The 13,036-nt window shown below is 31.7% G+C and overlaps 2 protein-coding genes across 5 annotated transcripts in view; one reads left to right on the top strand and one right to left on the bottom strand.

Annotated features, from left to right (window-relative positions):
- LOC134686153 (dedicator of cytokinesis protein 4-like) overlaps positions 1-7,147 on the bottom strand; it is a 113,923-nt gene extending 106,776 nt beyond the window's left edge. For all 3 annotated transcript variants that reach the window (XM_063545829.1, XM_063545843.1, XM_063545836.1), the window contains exons 1-2: positions 7,007-7,147; positions 2,888-2,983 (exon numbers count right to left, since the gene is read on the bottom strand). In XM_063545829.1, coding sequence (XP_063401899.1) covers positions 2,888-2,983; positions 7,007-7,052 — 142 coding nt within the window. In that variant the 5' untranslated portion in view covers positions 7,053-7,147. The remainder of the gene's footprint in view (positions 1-2,887; positions 2,984-7,006) is intronic.
- A 30-nt stretch (positions 7,148-7,177) lies between these two features.
- LOC134686176 (zinc finger protein 277-like) overlaps positions 7,178-13,036 on the top strand; it is a 40,717-nt gene continuing 34,858 nt past the window's right edge. Inside the window, exons 1-2 of one of the 2 annotated variants that reach the window (XM_063545861.1) lie at positions 7,178-7,380; positions 12,599-12,788. In XM_063545861.1, coding sequence (XP_063401931.1) covers positions 7,287-7,380; positions 12,599-12,788 — 284 coding nt within the window. In that variant the 5' untranslated portion in view covers positions 7,178-7,286. The remainder of the gene's footprint in view (positions 7,381-12,598; positions 12,789-13,036) is intronic. The other variant, XM_063545853.1, reaches the window with a different exon arrangement.

Raw genomic sequence — 13,036 nt, 5'->3', positions numbered from 1 at the left:
GCTAATTTTAAAATCCTTCATCCTTGATAGAACTTTCATAAGGACAGGAAGATCTAATTTGACAGACCACTTAAGTATCACTTTATAACAGATAAAACAGTTTAAGGAAACAATGCATTTTTATGATTTGTAATTAAACATGTTAAAGGGAGATGCAGTAACATTATGTACATAAAGTTTGGAAGTTTTGTCTTCCCCGAAAACTGTTTCAACTAAAATAACATGTTTTATAGCCATATTTATCAACCTTTTCACACTTTTTAAAGACAATTATGTACAAATCATGTTCTAAAAATGTACTTAACTATATCTGAACAAGGTCAATGAACAACTTCCTGTTTCAATAGTATAAAGTACTTTAGATATTAGGACAATTTTTGATGGTTTGTTTCTTCTTCCTTAATTCAACACTTCAAATATGTGAAAATTAAGATACTCATTTTCAAAATATTATTAATTACATTCCTGATAACATAGACAGTCAAGTAGAAATCACTTTAAAAAAATCTTGTATAAAACCTATTGAATATCATAAACATGACAATTCATTCAACTTTACATTTCCCTAAAATATTAATTGCAAACTACACAGCATTGTGTATAAGTTTCACTATATTTAGTTATGGCAAGCATAAGTTAGAGAATTGAAACGAAAAATGCATCAATTTTTCCATTTCTAAAGAAGGGGCATAACTTAAGAACAGTATATGTAACAACACCAAATTTCAAATTTGAAATGTGTTTTGAGGTGATAGGTGACGTAAATTCTTCAATAATGAGCAAAACCCATACAGTACAATAAGCTATAAAAGGCCCTGAAATGACAAATGTAATACAATAAAAAACAAAAAACCTAACAGCCTGATTCGTGAACCAAAACGAAAAAAAAAAAAATATGATAGCTCAATTTAGCTAGCATGAACTGACATCAACTAACAAAAAATAAAGACTCAGCAGTTTATTTCTTAGTAATCAGAAAAGATGCAAGGCACAGACTAGGTTTCTAAAAGCTTTTTAAACTGCAGTAAAAATATTTTTACCACTAGGAAGATATTTAATTATTTACCAAGTGATAATCTGAAGGTCAAACTTCCATCATAGTATACATAGGTATCTATTTTTTACTTCCTGATCTCATTTAATTTATGTTGTTGGCTTTTAAAATACCTATATTCAAAAATGTGTCGTAAAAAGCAATAAATATTGTTCAAACCAGGTCAACAGGATAACTTCATATAAATTTGACAATTTAAAGAAATAGATTTGGCCACCATATATCATGTATATATAAACAATAACACTACCAATATATGTATGAAAACATAAGATATTGGACCTGATTAAGTTTTATAATTTACATAACAGTCCCAACCCAATTGCTTCAGGTAGTTTAACCAACACAATTTAAAATCTTATGAGATGTAAATTAGGTCAACATTTATCATATAATATAAATATTCTGAAACTTTTCAGATGGAATTTCCTATACTTATAACAGTAACAGGTTTCAATTTACAAATTTCCTGATAATGAAAGGAAATCTTTTGTCTACAATCTCAATATTTAAATCTTTTCCTAAAAAAGCTATTATTCCAACAGGACTGAACTACTTTATCACCATTGAATCTTGTTTTCGGTTTTCTAAAGTTAACTTGCACAAATTTAAATCATATAAAAGAAAAATTTAAATTCTATCTCTTTTGTATACATGTTAGAAACCAATGTTAATTCTATTAATAGTATGTATTGATATGATAGGATATTTTCCTGACTTCCTGGTTAGGATTATTTTTAACGAAACTGTCATAAATATTGCGTACCAGAAAACATTAGGCCAACATGAAGATATTCAAAGATTCATATCTATTATCTCCCCTATTTGTCCCAACATCCTCATGTAAATATATGAAGGAAGGCACAAGATATATGTATTGTCATATAATAAAAAAGACTAGTATTAATTTGTGTATTTTCTCCTACAAACTTCTACCACAGATTAACAAGATACCACAAAGTGAAATTCTCTCCTCATTTACAGGTCATGGCTGGATTTATTTTGAATATTTCATAGAGAGGTTTTACTACAAATATCACCAATGTAATTGAGTTCAAGTTCAGAGGTACAGTTTACCAAACATGTACACCAAATTCAGTTGACCATTAGCTTATAAATATAACCACCAAGAGAAACAGACCTACAATGTAACCATGAAATCTTTACATTCACCAGCGAACCATGAAAATTAGGTCAAGGTCATGTGAACTCTTTCAGATGGACATGACTTATGTTTACTCATTCCATACACCAAGTATAGTTGATCCATTGCTGCTGATATATGACATGTATGAGTAACAATTCTAATAAGTCACAACAATTCCAATAGGCCATGGAAGATGCATGACAAAGTATATGTCATTAAATCTGAAAACATGGTAGCCTGAGCCAATAAAACCATTAAGTACACTATACCACTGAATCGGCACTGATTCAGAAATTTGTTAAATTAGTTTGATGTACAGGTGTGTTGAAAGGAGGAATAAAACTGGGGACAATCTTCTCCCATTCAAGGGTACATGTATGATATGAAAACTCTCCATGCCAATCTAAAAAGCTGATATAAAGTTGTAAAATTGCACCTGGATTACAACACAAAATAAAATATAATTTGTCATGTTTGTACTGTGTTAACCATATAAACCGTGATTACATATTTACACTATAATTACATGTATACTAAATTCAAATTGATTTAGTGTTTTATATGTTATATGAAGCATGTAATGAGTTTGTAAGTTTGAATTTCAATCCAGATTTAGGTATCAGAATAAAATATGTAAAAACTCAAGCAGAATTCTGTAAGTAATTAACTTCAAAGCTTTGTGATACCTGTGTTTCCAGATCCATACTCCTCAATAATATGAACAACATCACCTACTGATAAAGGTAGAAACTCTGGTCTGATGGGATTGTAGTTTACCACAGCTGAAACAAGAAATATTGGTAAATTCATGATATTAGGCAATGTTAGAAGACTTGCAGCATGGCAACTTTAAAAATTGAACCACTCTAATATCTGATTTATGTACACACAAAAAAGTATTTATGTGCGTGTATCTGTTTAACAATGTTTATCATTAACAATGATTAATGGTGCATATATTTGTATTACAAAGTCAGTTGGTCAGTTAGTTAGCTGTCTTAGTTGTCTTAAACAGGGATGCTCAAAGCATATTCAGGATATTTACTTTCAAAGATATCTAACAACCAGATGCTCCGCAGGGCGTAGCTTTATACGACCGCAGAGGTTGAACCCTGAACGGTTGGGGCAAGTATGGACACAACATTCAAGCTGGATTCCGCTCTAAATTTGGATTGTGATTAAATAGTTGACACAGCATAGGTTTCTGACACAGAATGAATGTATTCAAATGAACTTAAAATTTTTGTTTTCTCTTAGAGCAATTCACTATGCTGTTGAATATTAATCCTCTCAAAAAAATGTTTGAAGAAATTTTCTTTTTATTTATGAAATTTCAAATGAGAAAAATTGGGTTCAATTTTTTAATCACATCCCCCTTTCCCTTATTCCAAAACTAATTTCAATTAAAATATTCTAATGGAGTTTGCAACAATTACTACTCATTTAAATACATCATAAAATATTAAGATGTAAAAAAACTGCTTGTTATCACTGAATGGTAAAGATTATTTAAATTTATCAGTTGGTAGTAAAAAGTGAATATACATTGTATATTGTATATAACAAAGATTTAAGTTGATTCTGGACAAAGAAAGATAACTCCAATTAAAAAAAAATTCTTGCAGATATTTCTTGCTTACTATACTGGACAAAGAAAGATAACTCTTAATTAAAAAAAAAATTGCTATTTCACAATATTGTGAAATTAGATATTTCTTGCCATTGCACAATACTGTGCAATTGAAAAGACTTGCTATTGCACAATACTTAATATAATAATTTTAGATCCTGATTTGGACCAACTTGAAAACTGGGCCCATAATCAAAAATCTAAGTACATGATTTGATTCAGCATATCAAAGAGGCCCAAGAATTTAATTTTTGTTAAAATCAAACTTAGTTTAATTTTGGACCCTTTGAACTTTAATTTAGACCAATTTTAAAACTGGACCAAAAATTAAGAATCTACATACACAGTTAGATTTGGCATATCAAAGAACCCCAATTATTCAATTTTTGATGAAATCAAACAATGTTTAATTTTGGACCTCGATTTGGGCCAACTTGAAAACTGGGCCAATATCCAAAAATCTAAGTACATTTTAAGATTCAGCATATCAAAGAACTCCAAGGTTTCAATTTTTGTTAAAATCAAACTAAGTTTAATTTTAGACCCTTTGGACCTTAATGTAGACCAATTTGAAAACGGGACCAAAAATTAAGAATCTACATACACAGTTAGATTCGGCATATTAAAGAACCCCAATTATTCAATTTTGATGAAATCAAACAAAGTTTAATTTTGGACCCTTTGGGCCCCTTTTTCCTTAACTGTTGGGACCAAAACTCCCAAAATCAATACCAACCTTCCTTTTATAGTCATAAACCTTGTGTTTAAATTTCATAGATTTCTATTTACTTATACTAACGCTATGGTGCGAAAACCAAGAAAAATGCTTATTTGGGTCCCTTTTTGGCCCCTAATTCCTAAACTGTTGGGACCAAAAACTCCCAAAATCAATACCAACCTTCCTTTTGTGGTCATAAACATTGTGTTTAAATTTCATTGATTTCTATTTACTTTAACTAAAGTTATTGTGCGAAAACCAAGAATAATGCTTATTTGGGCCCTTTTTTGGCCCCTAATTCCTAAACTGTTGAAACCAAAACTCCCAAAATCAATCCCAACCTTTCTTTTGTGGTCATAAACCTTGTGTCAAAATTTCATAGATTTCTATTAACTTAAACTAAAGTTATAGTGCGAAAACCAAGAAAATGCTTATTTGGGCACTTTTTGGCCCCTAATTCCTAAAATGTTGGGACCAAAACTCCCAAAATCAATACCAGTCTTCCTTTTATGGTCATAAACCTTGTGTTAAAATTTCATAGATTTCTATTCACTTTTACTAAAGTTAGAGTGCGAAAACTAAAAGTATTGGACGACGACGACGACCTTAGAGAGTTGTCTCGGACTCTCATATAGGAAATCATACCACATCTTCTAATATTTATATTGCTATAAAAAAAAATAGACTACAAAGATTTCTATTGCTATATTAAAATGGTGAAAACATGATAAAGATAAAATTAATAATACTATAAATGGGACAAAAATGTAAAATAATTTATAATTACTGGTCCAACAGTCATGACAGATCGATGTTTGTATCTGAATTTTGGGAAATTTTATCTTATCTTCAATCAATTAAAATAAAACATCTCTGACACTCTGCTTGTTTTTTAGGACACACTGCTCCAACCAAAATAACAGAGCAGAGTAGGTTAGAGGGACATCTGAAGCTAATCAGATTGCTTTATTTGAAGAAAAATGAATTCCTTTGACCTTCTCAAAATATTTCACAAGCAATGACAGTTATCTCAATCACTTAAGTTATTTTGCTTAAATTAAAAGATCAGGTACATTTTTGTACATTTGTACATCATTTTGTACATGAACATCAGGGATGTATATAGTCCTTGATGAACATGTAAATATAAATATGAAAGTATTTTGATAGATTATTTCTGAATCTTTTTTTTAACTACATACAACGTTTATATTTTTAATGTATTTATTGTAATTATAAAATATACATCATATATATGTAGATGACAGTTTGTTAATGTTTAACTAAGTTGAACACTTCTGATGTAACTTTATCAAGTACCTCCTAAGGATCTTTTCTGTCGAAATTACTTTAAAGAAAATGTATTTTAGTTAAATGATTTGTAATTTCCCCTGATTCTGAAAAAGCATGTACATTTACATGAATTTATACATAATAATTATAAATACTGTTCACCTTACATTTTTTTATAGTAAGTTTATTAACCATAAAAATAGTGAGAAAGTTCTATAAATTACAATTTTAATGTTAATGGTAAGAGTGCCACATGTCAAAATGCATGTGGAGTAGGACTTGATTACCCTTCCAGAGCACTGTATATCATCCCATGTGTTTGTTGGATTTTGTGTTGTTTAGTCTTTGATTTGAGTTTTGTGTATTGTTGTTTGTCTGTCTGTTTGTATTTTTCTTTATTAGCCATGGTGCTGCCCCTTTGATATCTTTTGCCTCTCTTTAGTACAATGTAGTATGAAGTGATTGATTGTTATGTTGTATATCCAGTGGCAAGTATTAGAGGGAAAGCAATATCAATTATCAATACAATAGGTACATTTAGGTTCTGCAAGATGTGTTGACCAAGATAGAAGATAAAGGGCTGGAAAATGATTGTTATTGGCAAAATTGAGAATTGTTTGAACCTCAGGCTGCATCAGGAACCCTCAAAAATTTAGGGGCATAGAAGGCATTTGATTGGAAAATTTATAAAGTTGTTTAACATGAAATCATGAAAAAATACTTGCTTCGCAGTGTCACTCGTCAGTATTTCTTCAGTTTCATGGATTCGGCCCTTATGAGAATAGAGAGGGGATAGGACCTTTATCTGGACTCCGGGATCAGGTTTTTTAAGCTCGGGATTTCGGGATTGACCCTTTAGGGATCTGGGGAATTGATTGTTCCAATTTCGGGACCTCAGGATTTCATGTTTTTAAGCCCGGGATTTCGTGATCAGGACCCCTCCTATCCCCCACCCTTCGAGAATAGCAAACAAACACGCCCTTCTATAGCAATGTTTCTTCCAGACTGCAAATAGTCCAGGGAAGAATGTATATAAATATTTCTATATCTCAGTCAACCTTAGAGGTTAAATTTTACAGTTTACACTGTACCACTGTTGAACATTCAAATTATATGTGTTGTAGTAATTTCGAAATCGAGTTTAAAAAGTTATATCTTTCTTACCAACTCCATATTTATGACAAGATTTATTCCATGTATTTAATTCCATCGTAATTTTAACACAACAGTACTGTTTACTTCCGCATTTTGTAAATCCCTCTCATTTGCAATGTCACTGATTCATCAGTTCATTATCAGTCCATTCTCATTTCACCAACTTTATTTTCGGTACTACACACGATTGCTAATTTTGAAATGGTTTCTTATTATTTATATATCGTGAATCTGTCAAATAACTGTTCACAACAAAGCCGTGACAGCCAGACAATAACCTGATGGAAAAATGATGCATACAAATTTTCCAAATTTATTTATAAATTATTCACTGCGGAACTTCAAGATGTCAGCGCCCACTGCAGCTGATTCGACGGTTGCAGGTTTCAACATTTTAACATGTCAAACGATTATATTAAACTTTCAGATTAAGTTTATTTGCTAGAAGTATTATGTTTGCATTGATTCTGTTAATTTTCATGTCTACCTTTTTTTCACATTCTGAAATGGGCCTAAAAAAAATTTTTTTGTTGTTGTGTCTTTAGGCTTAGGCTGAGCACAGGGTCAGGGGCTTGTTTAGTGGATCAGACGAGGTTTTTCCTGTAAAATTTTAACACCACATGTACAATACAGTGGTGTATCCAGTAGTGTGGTTCCTGGAGTTGCAACCCCTTCTCTTCTTTTTATGATCAATGCTTCTGAGCGATACTTGAATACACCTTATCGCTATTTGTCTTCCATTGCTGGATATCACACAGGTTCCCGTAAAATTTTGACGTCTTAAAACAAAACATCTGACGCCACAATGGAAAAGTGATTGTTGTATGCGTCAAAAGGTCAAGCGGCAGGGTCAGCCGGCCGAGAAGGCTTAGCGATAAGGTTATAATCTATATCTTGTTTGACTTCCCTTAAAAAACGGTTTGAAATTGAATTTGAAAAATGTATGGAAGATACAATACCTAAGATTGCTAAAAGAAAACTGATCTCCCATAGACATCCAGTTTGGTGGAATGAGGAAGTAAAGGACTTTAAAAGAAAACTTAATCAAGCCCAAAGACGATTTAAGTCTAGAAGTACCCCGGAAAATTTTCAAATTTTGAAAAATGCTGAATCAGAGTTTCAAGAGATTACAGAAAAGGCCCAAGAAGAATGGGGGGAACATTTAGGTGCAAAATTAACAAATGCTCGTACAGCCAAAGACAGATGGAATGCCTTCAAAAAAATGACAAAGAAAACAACAAATAATATTGTTTTACCCTTTATAGATTGTGATGGAAAGGTGCTGTTCAATGAACAATTGAAATGTGAAGAACTTGAGAAAACATTCTTTAAAGGTAATCATCTGAAAACAAGCAGCTTTGATCAAACCCATTATGAAGAGATCATGGAGAAGTATAAGAACATCAGTAAAGAAATGTTTGACCAGGAAATGGAAGATAAAGAATACAATGAACCAATAGATCCAGATGAACTAATAGGTGCCATTCAACGTTTAAAAAATGACACAGCACCTGGACCCGATCAAATTTTTTCAGAATTATTAATGAAGGCGGATGAAAGCTTATACAGTGTGTTGTCATACGTGTTTAACAAATCTTGGGAAGAAGGAAAACTTCCAAAACCTTGGAAACTAGCAAATGTAAAATTTATAAGGAAAATGGGAAAGTCAACATATAATAACCCTTCTTCATATCGTCCAATTAGTCTCACAAGTATACTGGGTAAAGTTATGGAAAGAGTAGTAACATCTAGACTAGAAGGTTATATAGAGACCAATTCCATATTGGATCCAGAACAAGAAGGGTTTCGTCACTATCGCTCTACTGAAAATGCCTTGTTAAGTTTAACTCAAAACATCTTTAATGCCTTTAATAACAACGAATTTATATTAGCAGTATTTATTGATCTTGAAAAAGCATATGACAGTGTTTGGAGGGAAGGACTTCTCACAAAACTTTATGATAATGGTGTTAAAGGTAACATCTGGAATTGGATCAACAATTTTTTAAAGGAAAGACAAGCAAGGTGTGTGATTAACAATCATAAAGGAAGCTGGTTTGAAACCAAAATAGGTCTCCCACAAGGATCAGTTATAGCTCCACTTCTTTTTAATATCTTTATCAAAGACATTTTTGCTAACCTATCATGTAAAAAGTGTAAATTTGCTGATGATGGTACTGTATGGATAAATGGAAAGAACTTGAATGACATGGAGAAACTGGTACAAAAGGATCTTAACATAATCCAGGATTGGACCAAAAAATGGAGAATTAATTTGAGTATTGAAAAAACAGAATATTGTATATTTTCAAGGAATGGTCTAATAAAGAAAATGAATTTACAACTAGAAGGTAAATTGCTTAAATATAACTGTAATCCAAAAATATTAGGAGTCACGTTAGATGAAAAACTATCATTTCTCAAACACATCGAAAATGTGGAACAAAAGGCACATAAAGCAATTAGCCTACTTAGAATGATCAAAGGAGTTGCAAAAATCTCTACAAAAATTCTACTTCAAATTTACCAAAGTATTGTCCTTTCCACCTTAGAATATGCAAGTAGTGTTTGGCAGACCTGTGAAACCAATATAACAGACAAACTGAACAAAATTCAACGAAAGGGCTTAGCTATTTGCCTTAATGTTACCCCAACATCAAGTGTAGAGACTTTGGAAGTAGCTTCTGGAATCCTACCAATACATCTGCGTAGAGAAGAAATTGCAACTCGTACACTTGCAAAAATCAACTCATATGATATCTCCATTCCAATAAAACAAATCCTGGATGATTGGAAAACAATTGACATCCCTGAAAAGTATGTATCTCCAGTGGGAAAAATGATTATTCAGGCAGAAGACATGAAGGTATGTACAGGTGTTGATGTAAATGGTATAGAAGCAGAATTTCAGTTTAATGGGTTACAAAGATATAAATCTCCTCCAGATTATTGGAAAAACCTTGGAAATTCCAAATCAAGATCAACAGACCAAAAAAATGTTGGAAAACACATAATAATGGAAAAACTAAGTCATCTTCCAGCAAATTCATGTATAGCATTTACTGATGGGTCCTGTCTTGGTAGTCCTGGCCCTGTAGGAGCAGGTGCTGTCATTTTTCCATCAAATAATCAACCAAAAATTGAAATTAGTAAAGCTGTATCCAAGAAAGGATCAATACTACTCGGAGAACTGATCGCCATTAAACTTGTTGTTGACCACTTTTTAATATCAGAAAACAGACAAAACACAGACTCAATTACACTTTTTTCAGATAGTCAGACCTCCATTGGAATTTTAACTTTAAACTGGAATTCAGAAAATTACATCAAAGTCATAAGAGAAATTAAGAAAAACATGAAAGTATTAAAGATGAATGGAATTCCATTAAATTTTGAATGGACACCTGGTCATGCTGATATCCAAGGAAATGACATTGCTGATTCACTGGCCAAAAAAGGAGCTAAAGAAGCTGAAAAAATTGAAGAACCATCAGAAGTTACCAGGCAGGATATAAAACGTGCAGCAAGAGAAAGTGTTTTAAGAAAATGGCAGAACCAATGGGAATCAAGTCAACGTGGCAGAAATTATTATAACTATCATCAAAAAGTTTGTCAAAAAATACCAAAAGATTTACCATCCAAATTGTCGTTTTCAATTATTACTAGTTTGAGAACAGGTTATTGTGATCTAAATGATTACAAATCCAAAATCATACCATCAACAGACAAAAATTGTTCCTGTGGAGAGCCAGAAACTGTAGAACACTACCTTTTACATTGTTCTAACTATGAGGAGGCTAGAGAGAGGATGAGAACATCTATTTACTTCATAACAGGAAATATACATATGGATTTAGACACCTTACTAGGAATCGATGAAGAAGACATTAATAGAGACAATCGAAATGAGATATTGTGCCATCTGGAAAATTATTTAACGGAGTCTGGTAGATTCAAAAACACTATACAGTAAAAAACACTATAATTCTAAATCAAAATTAAGTCAAATTTTTTTAAGCAGCAGCCACCATTTCAATTAATTACATCAGTGAACATTACATTTGTGAAGAAACTACAAAAGAGGAAACGTACACAAGTGTTTACAGTGTCATTTGGGACACTTACTAAAGACTAAAGACATTTTTGTCATGTTGACTGTTTTGTTTAATTTACTCAATTAAAATTCGTAATAGGACAGAAAGTCACAGGACAAAAAGTCACAGAACATAAAGTCCTAAATTTGATAGGACGAAAAGTCACAAATAATTTGTTTACAATTCTGTATCTGTATGTATACATTGAAGACACCAATTCTAGCTTTTACTCAAAGGGAGAGAGAGACACCTATTGACGATGTTGGAGAGCAGCCTTGAAGCTCTCAACTGTATCTGCGCATACAATGCGGTCTCCTAGCTACATGTATAGTTGGCTCCACAGTATGCTCTAGACAGAGAAAGAGTCCTTGTATGGGTTGGTGATGCTAGGAATAGTTTCTAGTGCCTTCGTATTGTTCTTCACTGAATTTGTCACTATATTGGCACTTACAAAATTGTCAAATGTTTTAGGTTTGATTTTCCTCTTGTGTTTACTTTAACAAGAAAATGGTCGGGATTAATAGCTGGGACGAGTTGTTCACTCCTCAACCACTTTGTACAGAAATACTAGCCGTTGACCTGAATATAATTTGTTTTAAACACAATTATTTGATCATTATTAATATTTAATGAATAAATTTAATTACAAAGACAATAAAAATATTTTTAATATTAGTGTTTTCTTGTTCAAAGAAAAATAATCTCAAAACTGAATTGTGACTTTTTGTCAGTGACTTTTTGTTTCCCTGTATCTGGAGGTTAAATGTAATTTTGTTAGATAGAATAATCATGGAGTGTCAGAATACTGCATAAAGTACAGGACTAACACATATATAAAGGATAAACTAAACTTAACCTAATTATGTACAATATATCTATGATAACAAATAGAAGACACTGAATATTATATGTTCAAAGGGGAATAATATTAACAAATGAAATCCTGCAACAGTAATGGAAATGAATAAGACAAAGATCGAAATGAGATGAAACAAAAATGAATATGTAAGAAAAACTAACACAGATGGAGAGTTGCCTCATTGACACTCATACCATATCTTCATATTTATACAGAACTGAAGCTTTATCTTTAATGTAAATCTCAAAAATACAATGCAATTGAAGGGCTTTTTATCATACATGTATTCAAATTGAGAAAGGAAATTATTAAATGTATTATCACAACATAAATCATCTGAATATCTTTAAACTATAAGGTAGAGATTGATTTTGTTCTTAATACACCTTATCTCTATTTGTCCACCATTACTGGACATCACACAGGTTCCTGTAAAAAAAATGATGTCATTATACAAAGTATCTGACACCACAATGGAAAAGTGATTGTTGTATGAGGTCAATAGTTCAAGCAGGCCAGATTCTTGAGTCAGCAGTCAATAGCAATAAGGTGTACATGTTTATAATCATAGTGACTCATAATGCATCCAAGTATATTGACTTATGATCAAGCACAATGTTTAAGTTGTTGTTTTTTGTCTACTTTCAGAAAAATTGGTTCTGGAATGCCTCAGTTTATCTCACATTGATGGTGACTCAACTGAATTAAATGACAGAGTTGTCTTCTCTTGTTTATTTTGCAACCAGACTTTTGATGAAAAAGATAATGTTCAGAGACACTTGGTGAAAGAACATAAATTAGTGATAGCAGATGTTAATCTTATCAGTCATTTCCAAAGGTATCAGGAAAATGCATTGCTTTTTATTACAATTTGAACAGGAGTTTACAATAATTATACTTTAAAGGAACATTTTAGACACATGCAACAAAATACATTCTTAAATGTATATAAGAGAAATGGATACGATGTAGCATAGACAACAACCCAACAAAAAAGCATAAATACCTAACTAATTATTGACAACTAGATGTTGTACATACATGTACAATATATTTCTAGGTTACAAAAATAGAATAAATTTGGTG

This window comes from Mytilus trossulus, chromosome 1 (genome assembly GCF_036588685.1).
Source record: "Mytilus trossulus isolate FHL-02 chromosome 1, PNRI_Mtr1.1.1.hap1, whole genome shotgun sequence".
NCBI classification, from domain to species: domain Eukaryota; kingdom Metazoa; phylum Mollusca; class Bivalvia; order Mytilida; family Mytilidae; genus Mytilus; species Mytilus trossulus.
The sequence above is the reverse complement of the archived record's forward strand: the minus strand, read 5'-3'. Positions and strand labels throughout refer to the sequence as shown.